Source organism: Pelophylax lessonae (assembly GCF_965119305.1).
Source record: "Pelophylax lessonae genome assembly, chromosome: 2".
NCBI lineage: Eukaryota > Metazoa > Chordata > Amphibia > Anura > Ranidae > Pelophylax > Pelophylax lessonae.
In genome coordinates, this window is record NC_138769.1 from 129,376,439 (window position 1) to 129,393,751 (window position 17,313).

General features: G+C 45.2%; 1 protein-coding gene across 2 annotated transcripts in view; it reads left to right on the forward strand.

Annotated features, from left to right (window-relative positions):
* Positions 1–17,313, forward strand: part of BLTP2 (bridge-like lipid transfer protein family member 2) — a 213,208-nt gene that overhangs the window by 80,255 nt on the left and 115,640 nt on the right. For both annotated transcript variants that reach the window (XM_082247020.1, XM_082247021.1), the window contains exons 13-15: positions 10,564–10,727; positions 11,353–11,638; positions 13,475–13,680. In XM_082247020.1, coding sequence (XP_082103146.1) covers positions 10,564–10,727; positions 11,353–11,638; positions 13,475–13,680 — 656 coding nt within the window. The remainder of the gene's footprint in view (positions 1–10,563; positions 10,728–11,352; positions 11,639–13,474; positions 13,681–17,313) is intronic.

The window sequence follows — 17,313 nt, forward strand, 5'->3', positions numbered from 1 at the left end:
TATACTGCCCCCTACAGAAGTGGGGCACTAGGCAGAAAAAAGCTTGACTATGCTTATGGGCAGTCTCGGGGGGAGGGGGGTATACTCCCACTCTCAGCTATAGGCTCTCAGTTTTTTTTTTCTGCCTAGTGAGGAGTAAGGACCTAGTTCCTTGCTGAGAACATCGCTCTTGCCAATTTTTTCCTTTTTAATAGATTTTTCTATTTTTAGAATCTGTAGTCAGCTGCTGGACTGGGCGATGGGCTGGATATTTTATAAAATCCAGTTGTCACCCCAGTCTGGCCAGCAAGCGCAGACAGGGACTGGCCTGTGAGTTAAACGTCTTGCGAGGTCGCATACAACCTGGCCTTGGCCTGAGTCGCAGCTTTCCTCCTGGCCGACAGCCTCCCCATTTGGATGGAGAGGAGTTCTGTCTGGAGGAGTGCCCACCCTGTTCCTGGTATGGTAAGTAGCTTTCCCCTCTCTCCCCCTAGAGCATTTTGGGGTGGACATGGGCCCCTCACTGTGACGGTCGACCCCTGGGTTCTCCTTCCCATGCAGCACCTCCCCCTCTCTCGATGGTCCCTGCGGACACTTCGCCCCTCATCTGCCTACCCCCCCCCCATGGGGTGGCCATATCACTTTTTTCAGGGTGGTCTGGGGTGCTGAGCTAGCGATGGGGGGGGGGGTGGTGTGAGGGGGGGGGCACCGCCGACGCCTAGACGATTGGTTTTTGGCAGAGGGCTGTACCTGATGGGGTCTCCTGCCAGGGCCCCCCTTCCTGCTGGTGTCGTTTTCAGGGCTCCTGGGATCCCACCTGTGCCCCCAGGAGCCGCATGGTGCCGCCATTTTCATGTAGCCTATGTGCTGTAGATTTGGCGGCCATGTTTGTGTAGCCTCGGTGGCCATTTTTTTGTGGTTTTTCATGACTAATAGCGGCGGCCATGACTTTGAAGCATATATGGGCGGGGATTTCAGCGGTGGAAGCCCCTCCTTATCCCCTGGTGCTGACTCCTGGGGATACATGCCTGACGAAGGGGAACTGTGCGGTTCCGAAACGTTGCACAATTTTTTGATGTGATCGTATCTTGAATAAAGTTTTTTGGACTGCTTTTGCAAGATCCTTGGTGTGCTGGCGAATATGTATTTACTTGAAACTAATCCAGTTGCCAACTGGTGATCGCTTCAGCACCCAGCACACACGAGCCTACAAACCAGGAAGGTGTGCGATAGGAATATGAACTATACGACTCCTGGATCTTTCTCCTCCTGATTGTCGCATGTGTGTGCAGATAGCCTCGTGCTGCGGTGCCTGATCGGTGGGTGGGGAGTCTGATGGGGTCCTCTCCCTCTCTGCTTTAGAATCGGTTGGTGCTCTGTGCCTGGCGACCTGTGGTGCTGCCAGCAGGGTGGGTGTGTCCCTAGCAGTGTGTTTTACACCTTTTTTTGTGGGTAAACCTTTTTAACGCATGGAGTTTCTGGAGCACATTTCCTCACCTGATCCCCTCTGAGACTCCAGGTCCCAGCAATCCCTTACTGCACTGACGGCGGTGCTGGAGTCTTTGGTGTCCAAGGGAAACGGGCTAGCAAAAAGCGCCCCCTGCCTTCACCTGCATCATCTGTCTCATCACACCCTGAATCTGATTCGGCACCCTGATTTCTTAGGATGATTCCTCTGCTCCTGCAGCCGCGCATGGAAAGGCCCTGGTGGATGCACTGATTGTATCTGTGTGTGAGACTTAAAAAATGGAGTATGCGGCTAATGCTGCATCGGAGGCGTCGTCCCACAAGCCCTCCAGAGCCGCAAGGGTGTTCCTCTTTACCACTTCCTTTGAAAAAATTGTCACAAAACAGTGGGGTCGTCCAAAACGCTCCCTTGTTTTCCCTAAGCGTTTTGCTATGCGGTACCCTTATGAGGACTCCCTGCTTAAAAAGTGGACTGTCCCACCTGTGGTGGAGTCTCCTTTTTCTAGGTTAAACATAGCAACCATGATTCCGGCCTTTAAGGGCCCGGCTGACAGGAAAGCGGAGGCTGTGGCCCGCCATATGTACACTGTGGCTGGTTCAGCACTTAGGCCAGGATTTACTATTGCCCTCGTGTCGCAAACTCTGACAGAGTGGGCCAAGCTTTTACGCCGGGACCTGGAGGGGGAGCAGCTTCTCCCTGCCTTTCCTGAGCTGGTGGACCATTGGTCCAGGGCCTGCAGTTTCTTTGTGATGCCTCTTTGGATGCTTGTTTGGAGCTTCCCTGGGTGTCATCATTAAAGGTTTCACAATAGGGAAGAGTACCTTTCTTCCGCAGGCTAGTAAGGGCAACTTCTCGGCTCATAAAAAGTTTTTTTCCTCCCTCGGGGTCTCAAGACAAGAAATCAAAAGCCTTCAGGGCCTCCTCCGGAGGATTCAAATGAACCTGGTCTCGCAAGCCAAGAGCTGGCTTCTCCAGACCTGCAGACAACGCTCCCTCAGCATGAAGGGGCACCCTCACCTGTATCTGGGGTGGGGGTACGCTTTCTCTGGTTTCTAGACCCGTGGTCCTCCCTGGTAGAGGCCAAGTGGGTCGACAAAGTCATACGGTCCAGCTACAAGATAGTTTCGTTCTTACCCACCGGAAAGTTTTTTCCTCTAACTTGTGCCTGTCCCCAGACCGCTTATGGGGTCTCTTTGGGGCAGTGCAAGACTTGCTGAGCGAAGGGGTATTTGTCCTGGTTCCAGCTTTGGAATGTTTTCAGGGGTTTTATTCAAGCATGTTTACAGTCCCCAGGAAAGAGGGCAAGGTGTGTCCAATTATGGACCTCAAGGTGCTAAACTGCTTTGTGCGGATGCAGAAGTTCCAAATGTAGTCCATTTGCACGGTAGTGGCATCCCTGCATTAGGGGAATCTTCTTGCCTCTAACGACATCAAGGACGCTTACCTTCATATTCCATTATCTGTTGGGCACCAGCGCTTCCTCCACTTTGCTGTGTGGCGAGTTTGTGACTTTACCCTTTGGTCTCGCCTCCGCTCCTCGGGTCTTCACAAAAGTGTTGGCCCTGGTGCGTTGTTGCATCAGCGGGGGAGCAACTTCTGCGAGCGGAGTCTCTGACTGCTCTGATTACTCTGCAAACTCTTAAGGTGTTTGGTTGTATTTTGAACTTTCAGAAGTCTGCTCTGGTTCCGTCCACAAATCTGGACTATCTGGGTCTGACTCTGGACTCGTCCTTAGCCAGAGTGTTTGTTCCTCTGAAAAAACTCCAGAAACTGCAGGAAGCAATTCAGCTTCTGTTGTCCTTCGAGGCGATTTCGTTTGCACAGTTGAACACAAGATCTCTGCAAAGAGAGTTTCTGGTCAAATGGGACAAAAATCCACAGTCTATAGACAATCTGATTCAGGTGAGCCGGAGTAAAAGAGGGTCCCTGATCTGGTAGCCTTATTCTCTAGCACTTCGCCAGGGTAAATACCTTTTCCCCCCTGTACTGGATGTTGGTCACCACGGATGCAAGCCTGTCCAGGTGGGGAGGCTTCCTCAGAAAAGATTCTGCTCAGGGGGTCTGGACGTTGGAAGAGTCCAGGCTGCCGATCAATGTACTGGAACTCTGAGCGATCAGACTTGAACTGGATCTTTGGACGGATCGTCTTCATGGGTGTCCGGTGCGAATTCAATCGGGCAACGCCACGGCTGTGGCCTATGTTAATCACTAAGGGTTCACAACAAGTTTCCTGGCGGCTCGGGAAGTAGCCGGCATTCTAAGGTGGGCAGGACATTTCGTTCCAGCCCTTTCTGCTGTACACATTCCAGGGGTGGAAAATTGGCAGGCGGATTACCTCAGTCGACAGGCATTGGACCAGGGGAATAATCACTTCATCCTCTTTTTGGAAAAAAAAAAAATAGTCACTTCATCCGGAGGTGTTTCATCAGTTGTGCCTCCAGTGGGGTACTCCTGAGGTGGACCTGTTCGCCTCTCGTCTCAACAGGAAGGTGCAGAGGTTTGTGGCACAGTATCGGGATTCCTCTGGCGGATGCCACAGACACGCTGGTGGAGCCGTGGGGTCAGTATCATCTGATTTACGCCTTTTCCCCCTCTCAAGCTCCTGCCAAGACTTCTGCTCAGGATCGAGGCAATAGGGATTCCGGGTCATCTTAAAGGTTCCAGACTGGCCTGGGCCGGTCTTGGTACGCCGATTTGGTATGGCTGGTTGCCGATGTTCCTTGGAGACTTCCTCTCAGGGAAGAGTAACAGTCGCTGGCTTTAAAGGCTTGGCTGTTTAAAGCCAGGTGCTTAGAGATAGGTTTGTCTGATTCAGTGATACCTACACTGTTCAAAGCTGGAAAATCTACCTCTAGGAAGATCTACCATCGTACATGGAAGTGGTACATTGCGTGGTGTGAGTCTCTTGGGGTTCATCCTTGCTCCTTTTCGGTGGCTCAGATCTTGACCTTCCTCCAGCCGGGGGTTGAACAGGGCCAAGTCTCGGCCTGGACAGTCTTCTTTTAACGTCCATTTTCCACACTTTCCTTGGTGCGTACTTTTATCTAGGGAGCTGGACACTTGGCTCCTCCGGTATGGTCTCCATTGCCGCGTTGGGACCTCAATTTGGTGCTTTCAGTCCTCCAGAAACCTACTTTTGAACATCTTAGGGAGGCTTCCCTGCTTATCCCAGAAGGTGGCCTTTTTGGTGGCAATCACTTCTGCGTGCAGGGTGTCGGAGCTGGCGGCGTTGTCTTGTTGCTAACCTTACTTGGTGGTTCACAGAGATGGTGGTTCTTTGCCCCTGTCCATCGTTCCTTCCAAAGGTTGTCTCTGATTTTCATTTAAATGAAAACATTGTGTTGCCTTCCCTGTGTCCCAAGGCCAAAATATCCTAAGGAAATTGCCTTGCATTCCTTGGATGTGGTTCAGGCAATTAGAGTGTACCTGGCAGCTACGGAGTCTTTTAGGAAGTCTGACTATTTGTGCTCACGGATGGACCTTGGAAGTGGTTGTCTGCTTCTGCTGCGACCATTTCCACATGGATCAGACAGACTGTGTTTCAAGCCTATTCAATCAAGGGTCAGGTTCCTCTTTCCCTGTTACGGCACACTCTACTAGGGTGCTTGGTGCCTCCTGGGCCTTCCGTCATCAGGGGTCAGTGATGCAGGCTTGCAAGGCGGCTACCTGGTCCTCTGTGCACACCTTTACAAAATTTTATAAAGTGGATGTGTTGACATCTGCAGATGCTTCCTTTGTCCGCAAGGTTTTGCAGGCTGCTGTTAGAGGACTTGGTCCTCTTTGAGGGTGTAATTTTCAGGTGAGCTCCAGTTGCTCTTGGTTGAGCTCTATGTTACCTGGTTGGCTATCGTTTAGCCTTGGGGAATTGTTTTCTGCTGTTCCCACCCCTCATGTTTAACACTGGTTTGGGACGTCCCAATGGTTAAGAATATCAGGAGCTGTGTCCATCAATGAACGATAGAGAAAATTAGATTTTTGACTCACTGTGAAATCCATTTCTCTGATGTTCGGACAAGGCACCCACCCCTCTGTGGAGTTGGATTTCTTCTGACACTGCTTGTAACAAAACTGAGTGTCTATAGCTGAGATTGTGAGTGTACCCCCTGGGACTGTCCATAGGCGTAGTCTAGCTTTTTTTTCCTGCTTAGTGTCCTACTCCTGTAGGCGGCAGTAGAACCCAATGGTTAAGAAGATCAGGAGCATCAATGGACATCAGATAAATGGATTTTATGGTAAGATAAAAATCATATTTTTTTTCAGCCTCCGAAAAAAATTCCTGCCCATAAAAGGCATGTTCATTTTGATGAAGACCCAGAGGCACTTAGGAATAAAGTACCTAAGCTAGATGCAGCCTTTTCCCAATGTTCTAGATCAACTGACCTGGCATTTGAGGACATGGAAATCCTAAAAGATCCCGTGGACAAAAGAATGGATCAACAACTTAAAAAAAGCTTAGCAATCCATCATTGGCAATCTCAACCCAGCTATGGCGACTACTTGCATATCTAGAAATCTGGAGTACTAGATAAATCAACTCAAGGCCCATATTATCACAGATTCACCCAAACAAGAGATCCTTGATTCTTTTTTGACTGTCAATGGCTGTAGCCTGCATTGCGGATGCATCAGCAGAATCTGTAAGGGTGACAGCAAGATCTGCAGCCCTAGCTAACTTGGCCAGAAGAGCTCTGTGGTTGAAGACCTGGTCAGGAGATGCGGCACCTAAAAGCAAGCTTTGTGGTATTCCATTTATGGCGGATCTATTATTTGGTCCTGATTTAGACTATGTTCTAGTCAGGACAGCCGACAAAAGGAGATCATTCCCTATCCTAGAAAAAAAAACACAAGCTAAGGGGCTTTTTCGACCTTAGAAGGCTCAGGAACAAGATAGCAAACCTCAGGGGAAATGGCGCAGAGGGCTAAAGGCAGAGGAAGCGTCCTTTTCCATCCTCCTAAATCAACAAAACACAATGACAACTTGTTACCAGTAGGAGGAAGACTTGAAAAATTCCTCCCCACTGGGCAGGCATGACAGAAAATCAATATATTCTAGCCATGCTGTCCCAGGGATACCAAATAGAATTTTCAGATCCTCCTCCAGAAAGATATTGTCACAAACCATCCAAAAGACCCAACAAAAGCCCTGCCTTTGAAGGACCTGGTAAAGAACCTGATGCGACAGGGGTTTGGGAGTCTAGTATCACCAGAAGAATGGCTTTAGGGATTCAATTCCCATATCTTTCTCGTAAAGAAGCCATCCAGGAGTTTTCTACAATTCAAAGCCCTGCCTTTTTGGCCTTTCATCTGCCCTGTGGATTTTTACAAAGGTAATGGCAGAAGCCCTTGCTCCTCTCTGCCTTCAAGTAGTCTCCGTAATCCTATATCTGGACGTCATTCTCTTCTTCCAGGGAAAGATTGCAAGAAGACTTGGGCAAGGCCCGCAGTCACTTGGAAACCCTGGGTTGGATTGTGAACCTTGAAAATTCAAACTTCACTCCAGCTCAGCTAGTACAGTTTCTGGGTTACCAGGTAAATTCAGTAGAACAAAGAATCTTTCTTCCTGAAGAGAAGAAAAACAAAGTTCAGAATGTAGTAGCTATGCTACAGACAAATCAGGAGATGCCCGTCAGGTTATGTCAGCCCTAGGGACAACTATGCCAGTCATTCAATGGGCAAGGCTCCATTTCAGGCCACTCCAGAGTTTCCTACTGGAGGTATGGGATCACAGTCCAGAAACCCTAGAAGCAATGGTAAAGATCCCCACCAGAGTCAAAAGGTGGTGGAGGAATCAATGGATCTTGTCAAAAGGCTTACTATGGTCCTTTCTGATTGAAAGAAGAGTGATAACCGATGCCAGCGTGTGGGGATGGGGGGCCCACTGAGATCAGAATCTGGCACAAGGAGTTTAGTCCCAGGCTGAGGCAATAAAGTCCCCAAACTAGAGAGAGTTAAGGGCAGTCGCCTTAGCCTTGGCTGCCTTCTCTCCAAACCTCCAGGGTTCCCATGTGCAGATTTTATCAGACAACGCCGCTGCCGTGGCTTACTTGAAAAAATGAGGCACAAGAAGCAAGGCCCTTCAGTTGCTGTCAACAAAAATCCTGGAGTGGGTGGAAAGTCACTTACTTTCCTTATCAGCGGTCCATCTCAAAGGCATGTTAAACGGTGTGGCAGATTTTTTGAGCAGACGGCACATCTTTGTAATAATCACCAGGACTTGGGGGCATCCAGAGGTGGACCTGTTTGCATCAAAAGAAAACTAACAGCTTCCTCAATTCTTTTCTCTTCACCGAGACAACGGTTTTCCCTGGGGATAGATGCCTTAGCGCATCCTTGGAACTTTCACCTGAGTTATACTGTTCCCCCTTTTCAGCTAATTCCTTGGTATTGAGAAAGATACAAAAAGAAGGAATGCTGGTAATTCTGATTTACTCCATTCTGGTCAAAGAGAGCCTGATTCTCCACTATTCTACCAATGGCAGTCAAACCATTCTGGCAGCTTCCTCTCAAACATGATTTACTACTTCAAGGCCCAGTATTTCACCCAGGTGTAGCCAGGCTAAGCCTCACTGCCTGGTATCTGAGGAGCAGCTATTAAAGTAAGGGATTCTCAGAACCTCTAGTAACCACTTTGCTTTCTAGTAGGAAGAAAGTACCTATAGCTATTTACGCTAAGGTTTGGAAGTTCTATCATACCTGGTGCCATTCGACAAATTGAACCTTGGAAGATATTGTGTCCGTTTTGGAATTCCTCCAGAATGGTGCAGACAAAAGTCTGGCAGTTAGTATTCTTAAGGTGCAAGTGTCCGCTTTAATAATGTTCCTGGAGAGACCAATTTCTTCAGAAGTCTTGCTCGTTCCAGACCAGCACCCGCTAAACATTTTCCTAAGTGGGATTTGTGGTGGTTCTACAAGCCTTCACAAAGGAGCCTTTTGAACCTTTAGAATCTATTTCTTTGAGGAATCTTACCTTTGACACGGTATTTTTAGTTGCGATTACATCCCCAAGAAGAATCCGTGAACTGCATGCGCTATCAGTTAAGGAGCCTTTCTTGTCCATCTACCCAGTTAGGATTATACTCAAAACGGATCCGGGTTTTTTGTCAAAGGTAGCGTTCCTTCAAAACCTGCCAACTTTTTATTCTAACCCTTCAGGGGTTAAGGAGAGACTCTTTTTCTCAATCTAGATGTAAGAAGACTTCTATTAGGTTACCTGGAGGTAACAAGGTCTTCAGGCTCATTGTTCTTTTTTCGGGCAACAAAAAGGGCCACCAGGCATTTAAAAGGTCAATTGCTAGGTAGCTTAAATCAGTTATTTTAGAGGCTTACTCCCAGATAAAATTGTCGGATCCGAATCCGAGCACACTCTACTAGTGCTTGAGCCTTGTGCTGCAGAAAAAGCTGGTGCCACCCCAGATCAAATTTTTAAGGCGACTACGTGGTCAAGTTATTTAACGTTTGTCTGTCATTACAGACTGGACCTTCAGTCAGCTTGGGATCAGGCTTTTGCCAGAAAGGTCCTTCAGGCTGTTGTCCCTCCCTAGTTGGTAAGACTTCGTTATCCTCTCAGGTGCTGTCCTGAAAGACATTAAGGGAAAATCCAAGTTGAACTTACCGGTAACTTTTCCAGGAGTCTTTCAGGGTAGCAGCGACCCACCCTTGTTTTTGTTTTTTTTGCTGTTATTACCCATATTATGATTGTGTTCCAGCCTAGGCCAGAGGTACTCCACTACAACTGATGAGCTGTTGGGAGAAGCCTCCTTTTAAAGTTTTAGTGGAAGTGGTGTTTCCTGTTGGCAAGTGGGAGTAGCCATCTCTCATGGGCTGTTCTGAAAGACTCCTGGAAAACAAGTTACTGGTAAGTCTAACTTGGATTTTTTGTTTCGAAAAGAGTGGAGAGCAATTAGAACACCTATTAGGTTTTAATTGCGATCGATGCCCTGTTAGGGAAGTTCATCCTCTATTTGTTCTGTTTATCGTTCACTTTGAAAGTGAAAGAAAGTCCTACATTTTTGGTTGTTCCCAGAAAAGTAATAGAGGGGAAATCTTCCAAAGGGGACGCTAATATTGGTTACCTGGGGGCCCTAAGGGGTCCCCAAAACTTGCAGGGATTTTTTCTGGCTTCCTGTTTTGGCTATTGAACAGTAGGGGAAGGGAACTCTTCCCAATGTGACATAGATTGCAAAACAACTGACAGGGATTTTGCCTATAGTTCTACTTTAAAATGTGCTGCTGTTGCTGTAGGATGCCATGAAATTGTTTGGAGAAGAGCAAAGTGTTGATCATTTTGACTCCTATTGATGCAGTGCACACAAACTAGAAACTAGAGGATCAGCCTTTTTGGTTCCACCGGTGCGGCTTCCAGTTTTCCAGTTGCTGGTTTGTCGTTTAAATCCTAAGGCTTCAAAAGACTTTACCTTTGCATCTGCTTTTACAACTATTTCTCTATGGAAATGAGTAGAATCCCAATAAGTTGTTTGCAAACCTCGTTATTATTATATTCTTTTTATGAGAAATTTGTGCAGGAGTGGTCTATTTCCACCATTAACAAGCTGTCAACAAAAAGTGCTTATAACCCCTTATTTACCATAGGAGCCGGCCTTGGGAGCTAAGTTTTAGTTTTATGAAGTGATACACTAGGTACAGAGCTTTAGTTTTACAGTGTGTTCGTGCAGCTGCAGTAAAGAGTTCAGGTTTCAAATGAAAAATATGGCAGTTCTTATTTAACTTAACCCCTGTTCACACCTGAGCGTCTTGCTGTATAATTCCTGAAGTGCTTAAGATGAAGAATCCTATTATTCCCAATGTTCACAACTGAGAATTGTGTTGCTTAAAGCTGGAAAAAGTATATAAGCTTCTTTGGGACAGAATTATACTTTTTTGGCCCTTTAGACTTTAATAGGAGTACCTAAAAAATACTTAAAAAAATACATGTAAAAAAACACATATACTACAAGTCGCATGTAAAAAAAAATAAGATAAAAAGCTTAAGGCATAAAGTTTATGGAGTCATAAGAAGGAGTATGTTATTGCATCAAATGATTTATCTTTACCTCTGTTTTCTTTATTTAGTATTTAAAATACTGTCACATTAAAAGTATCTCTAACTTCTTTTCCAGAGTTCAAGCACCTACGCTCACAGAATCTTCACCAGAGGGTTCTGCTCTCTGTCAGTAACCTGTGTTGGAGGGTGGGAAAAGACTCTCACATCCAGCAGGCCCTTCACCCTCCAAATACACACATTTGGGGTGAGGCTTGTGTTCTCGACTCCTTTAGCTTACAGGTGAGAGGCAGAAAATTAGTACAACTTGTGATTGTATACATTATTTTGATCCATGGAACAGAAAAGTTATAATGTATTATGTAGATAACTGGTTTGAAGCATTTTGTTTTCTTATCTATATAGGTCTAGAGGTTTCATTCTCTGATGTGTCTGTGCCATATCTTGAGTGATTGCAGTATTTTGATTTGTACTTAGCCGGCATATATTTCTTAAAGGCAGACTCTGGGTAAACCGCACTATACAAAGCAGTTGAGTCCTTATGTCTCTGATCTTGCCTCCTCCAGTCGGAGTCCTGCTGGAGGGAGATAGTAAGACAGATTCAGAGACACAAACACACTCTCTGAAATTGCTGCATGTTGACAATCACAGTCTGGGATAACTTTGACAGTGAAAAGCAGTTGACTTTCTTGTGTAGCTGGTAGGGTGGCAGTGTGCGGCTATAAAAAAAAAAAAATTAATCCATTGCTGTCTCTTTTTAGTAATACATAGCTACCTGCACTAATTTTATATAGTGTTAGGAGTCCATACACCGTCACCATACCTCTTTGGCTCTTTACTTTGGGGGGCTCTTTCTTAGATCTATTATATCAATTATATTTGTTTTAACTGTTGTTCTTGTTTCTAGGGCAGCTACAACCAATCAGTGGGTGTAGGCATCATGCAGGCAGACACCCTCTTCATAGAATCCACTGTGCAAGGCCTGCAGATAGAATTTTCAGATACATGTGCAGAATGTCTCTCGCGTGTTCTGAGCCTTATGCCAGTAGCATCTAAGCATCCCGTGCCAACTTCACAAGACTCACTGTCTCCTACTTCTCCACATGGGGAAGCCACCAGCAAACTAGCTGTTCTCTGGAAGGTAGATGTGCGTGTCGAAGAAGTAAATTTGTTTACATTGTCCAACCTAGTGGGTAAGTGTGACTTTTTAATGCTATTTTGACATTTACTAATGTGATAAAGTAACATGCTAGTTTACACTTGTAGTCTGTCATTCATCTGAATAGCCTTCTTCTGTAGGACATCTAATGCCAAATGGAGGTATAATACTGCCTGTCTACTCCGATATTTTTTATCCTTTAATACTGTACATGCTTATAAACGTTTCAGTGGTGTAAATAAAGTAAGACATTCAATACAGAAGTGCTGCGCAATAAATATCTGTAAAATGCTAAGTAACCACAAAAAAATTAAATATCTGTATAAATATGAATAAAAAGTAGGGATGCACCGAATGTTCGGCAACCGAAATTATTCCGCCGAAAATAGCAAAAAAAGCACTTTCGGTGTTCGGCCGAATAAGTAAAAAGGCCGAATAAATTTGTGCCGAACAATGACGTTTTTAATGACGCGGATGGTGGGTCAGTAAGCCCAGATTGCGGGTCCCCGACCGGCGACCTGCCATCCCCGAGAATCACTGTAAACATAGCCGGAGGCCCTACAGGAAGCAGAGCGGATGCTTCCTGTATAGCCTCTTAGCGCCGGCTTCTGTCACAGGCGGAGTGATACCAAATGTACTCCGCCTCCGCCTGTGACAGGGCACAGGAGCCATACAGCAAACATCGACTCTGCAGATGGGAGGGAGGGAGGTAAGGAGAGACATGAGAGGACAGAGACACGAGAGGACAAGAGAGAGAGAGACACGAGAGGACAAGAGAGAGAGACACGAGAGGACAAGAGAGAGAGACACGAGAGGACAAGAGAGAGAGACACGAGAGGACAAGAGAGAGAGACACGAGAGGACAAGAGAGAGAGACACGAGAGGACAAGAGAGAGAGACACGAGAGGACAAGAGAGAGAGACACGAGAGGACAAGAGAGAGAGACACGAGAGGACAAGAGAGAGAGACACGAGAGGACAAGAGAGAGAGACACGAGAGGACAAGAGAGAGAGACACGAGAGGACAAGAGAGAGAGACACGAGAGAGAGAGAGAGACATGAGAGGACAAGAGACACGAGAGGACAAGAGAGAGAGACACGACAGGACAAGAGAGAGAGACACGAGAGGACAAGAGAGAGGACAAAAAATTGGCAAAATAAATGGAAAAAATGCGAAACACCGCGTTCGGTATTCGGCTTTCGGCCAAGCATTTCATTATTATTCGGCTTCGGCCAAGAATTTCATTTCGGTGCATCCCTAATAAAAAGTGATCATATATACATGTAATCAAATGAGTAAATGATCAAATATTAAATATGTGCAAAATTAGATACAGTAATTCACAGAGATTAGAGGTGAAATCAAGTTTACTCACGACCATATTTGAGCACTGGTGATTGGGATTTTCCATACAGAGGAGCATACTTTGTTTGGACACTTCTGCTTTGGATACCAGGCATAAGGAATTGGACACTAATTCACTACGTCACTTTGCATGATTTTATATGTGTTTTGAATATTCATTGTATGGTTATATTGCATATAGAGAATTATTGTGTTTAAATTGGATTTAATCAGTGCACAACTGTTGATATATACACATATATATTTTTTTTCTACACAGAGTAATACACATTTTTCACTACAAATTCTTTATTTGTTTAAATTAATTTATTATTAATAAAAGCTACACAAGTTAGCACAGCACACACATATTTATATTCTTTCATTCACAACACACTCACAACAAGAGAGTGATCAGTGCTAGCGGCATTCCTAAAATTTACACCACCATAGATTGCTCGCAGTCCCATTTAAATTTATGTGTTGTGATGTGGTTGTATGACTTTGCTTTCTTGAATTATTTAAGGTGCCTGTCAGGTGAGAATAGACCTGCTTACTCTGGTGGGAAGTGCGGAGAGCTGCAGTCTGAGCCTACAAGGTGTGGCCTTATCCCTGCTGAAATCCATCACGGAGAAGATGGAACCATGCTGCAAATCCCTGGAAATTAGTGAACCACTGCTCTACTTCTCCATCATGTCCTTCTCTTTCTACACTACTATCCAAGCATTAGAGGTAGGCTTAACTCTACTTATTACCCAAGTGGGTTGGGGTGGAACTTGTATGTTTTCACTACCAATGTGTCTGTATGTTTGCATATATTTTAATGTACAGTTGTAGTACTTCAGGGAGATCATGTCAAACAAATCTTATAGATTTTTTTGACTGGGTGACTAAAATAATAGACGGTGGAGGTGCAGTAGACATTGCATATCTAGATTTTAGTAAGGCTTTTGACACTGTCCCACATAGAAGACTTATCAATAAACTGCAGTCATTGAGCATGGACTCCCATATTGTTGAGTGGATTAGGCAGTGGCTGAGTGACAGACAACAGAGGGTTGTAGTCAATGGAGAACATTCAGAACAAGGTCATGTTACCAGTGGGGTACCTCAGGGATCTGTACTGGGACCAATTTTGTTTAATATCTTCATAAGTGATATTGCAAAAGGCCTTGATGGTAAGGTTTGTCTTTTTGCTGATGACACAAAGATATGTAACAGGGTTGATGTTCCTGGAGGGAAACGCCAAATGGAAAAGGATTTAGGAAAACTAGAAGAATGGTCAGAACTCTGGCAACTGAAATTTAATGTGGATAAGTGCAAGATAATGCACCTGGGACGTAAAAACCCAAGGGCAGAATATAGAATATTTGACACAGTCCTGACCTCAGTATCTGAGGAAAGGGATTTAGGAGTAATTATTTCAGAAGACTTAAAGGTGGGAAGACAATGTAATAGAGCAGCACGAAATTCCAGCAGAATGCTTGGATGTATAGGGAGAGGTATAAGCAGTAGAAAGAGAGAAGTGCTTATGCCGCTGTACAGAACACTGGTGAGACCTCACTTGGAGTATTGTGCGCAGTACTGGAGGCCATATCTCCAGAAGGATATAGATACTCTAGAGAGAGTTCAGAGAAGAGCTACTAAACTAGTACATGGATTGCAGGAAAAAACTTACCAGGAAAGGTTAAAGGACCTTAACATGTATAGATTGAAAGAAAGAAGAGACAGAGGGGATATGATAGAAACTTTTAAATACATAAAGGGAATCAACTCGGTAAAGGAGGAGAGCATATTTAAAAGAAGAAAAACTACCACAAGAGGACACAGTTTTAAATTAGAGGGGCAAAGGTTTAAAAGTAATATGAGGAAGTATTACTTTACTGAGAGAGTAGTGGATGCATGGAATAACCTTCCTGCAGAAGTGGTAGCTGCAAATACAGTGAAGGAGTTTAAGCATGCATGGGATAGGCATAAGGCTATCCTTCATACAAGATAGGGCCAGGGACTATTCATAGGATTCAGATATATTGGGCAGACTAGATGGGCCAAATGGTTCTTATCTGCCGACACATTCTATGTTTCTAGTGGCAATATGTAAAAAATAATCTGGTAAGTGCAACTGCTACTGAATTTGTACCTTGAGCTGTGGTTCGCAGTATAAATTTTTTATTCGGGTTGCTTACTCTTCCAGTCTTCCATCTGTAAATTATGTTGTTTAGCTTAATTGAATCAATCAATCATATTGATTTGATATTTAAGTTATATCTAACGTAGTGTTTAAAGGGAAAGTAAAGAGTATTTCCAGCTAGCGCGTATTTCAAGCTATTATTGCAATGTTTACATTAATTTTTTTTCATGCGACTGTCATTTTTTTCTTCATGCCTCTTCTTTCAAATTTTTGCTATTGCATTAAAGCGGATCTCCAGCTATTTGAATAGTTAATTTGGGCCAGGCTGGCTCAAACAAAATATTTCTCTCACTAACATGTGCCGCCGCTCGGTATGCTGTATAAAGTTAAACTGTATTTAGCTGGGGCTATGTACAGTATACAGCACTGGCTTTCGGGTGCGAGACGAGACCCTTCTGTCTCAAACCCAGAACAAAATGGCATTGGCTTGAGCGGCGCTCAAGTCATTCATAGGCAGCTTTTGAATCTATTAATGAATACAAAGCTTCTTCTGATTGGCTAAGTCAGAGAGTTGGGCTGATGGTCTCCTCTTGCACCCAGAATACAGTGCTGTATACTGTATGTAGCCTCAGCTGCATACAGTTTATAAATCCCAACCCTGTAGCAGCACATGTTAGTGAGGAAAATATTAAGTTTGAGCCAGCCTGGCCTGAACAAACTTTTAAAATCAAATTAATGCTGGAGATCAGTTTTAAATCTGAAGATTTGTATATTAGCCACTAAAAGCAGGCTGGATTAGCTACTACGACTAGCTGCTTAACAGCTGTTGAGATAAAACATCGGCAGCAAAGGGAGTTTGTAGTTTTCAATCCGTCAGCTGATGTATAGATTTGTAGTACTTTGTTTTCTTTCAGTCAGCTGACTTTCCAGAGGTCCCCTATGTGTTAGATTATTGCTATGACAGGTTCTCTTTAATGAGACATCAGGGATCTGTTGGACCCCTGATGTCTCAACTGCATTCCACTGATGCTAATGGAACACAGCACTATTGGGGGTATGTGAAAGCAATCAGGCAGCTGTACAATCGTTGGATTGTTTCTACCTGACAGCAAACGGCGAGATTTCCATATTCACACACGTTCCCAACTGGAGTGTATATAAAACTCCCCTGCTGCTGCCGATGTATGAAATACATTGGTGGCATCGAAAGGGATGATACTCTTTATGTCTAGGGGTGCCAGAATAAGGAGAAATATTCCTCCATCTTTGGGACCGGGTCTGCAGCCTACAAGTTGGACACTCTTCCCCTCCACATACAATGTAGGCTTAATAGCCCTGCATTGTACACAACAATGACTCTGAAGGCCCTCATATAGCCTTAAAGTGTTACTAAGTGTTATATATATTTCTCTTTCGTTCATTGATGACACAGGTCCTGATATTCTTAACCATTGGGTTATACTGCCACCTACAGGAGTAGGACACCATGCGGAAAAAGTCTGGCTACACCCATGGGCAGTCCCAGAGGGTATACTCCCTCTCTCTGCTATAGGCACTCAGTTTTTTTTGCATAGTCAGTTTTTTTTTTTTTTTTTAGTTAGAAAATTTTTCTCCTGGATTTTTCTTGTGAGATCTACAACTAACTGTTGGACTGGGCGACATGCTGGATAATCTAGATCCAGTATTCACCCCAGTCTGGCCAGCGCGTGCACGCATCCCTCAGCTCCACGCTAGGTCGACCGCGACATAGCCCCACTGGACGGGGGCTGGCCTGCAACTTTAGCACTTCACGAGGTCTCTTAAGACCTGGTCTTGGAGAGTTGCAGCGTTCCTCCTGGCTGATAGCCCCCCCCCCATTTTGATGGAGAGGACTTCTGTCTGGAGTGGTGCCTGCCTTGTTCCTGGTATAGTGAGTAGCTGGGGTGGGCGTGGGCCCCTCCTTGGGACATTCGGACCCCCAGGTTCCCCTCCTTTCTAGTTAGGATGATTCCTCCACGTCTGCAACCGCACATTAAAAGGCGCTGGTGGACGCAGTGTTTTTATTTGTGTGTGAGACCCTGAAGATGGAGGATGCAGCTGTGACAGAAGCTCAGGTTCCCTTTGGCACTCACAAGCCATCCAGAGCGGCAAAGGTGTTTCTTTTCCCTGCCTATTTTGACAGAATTGTCGCTAAAGAGTGGGGACAACCAAAGTGTCCCCGTGAGGTCCCTAATCGCTTTACTAGGCGTTACCTC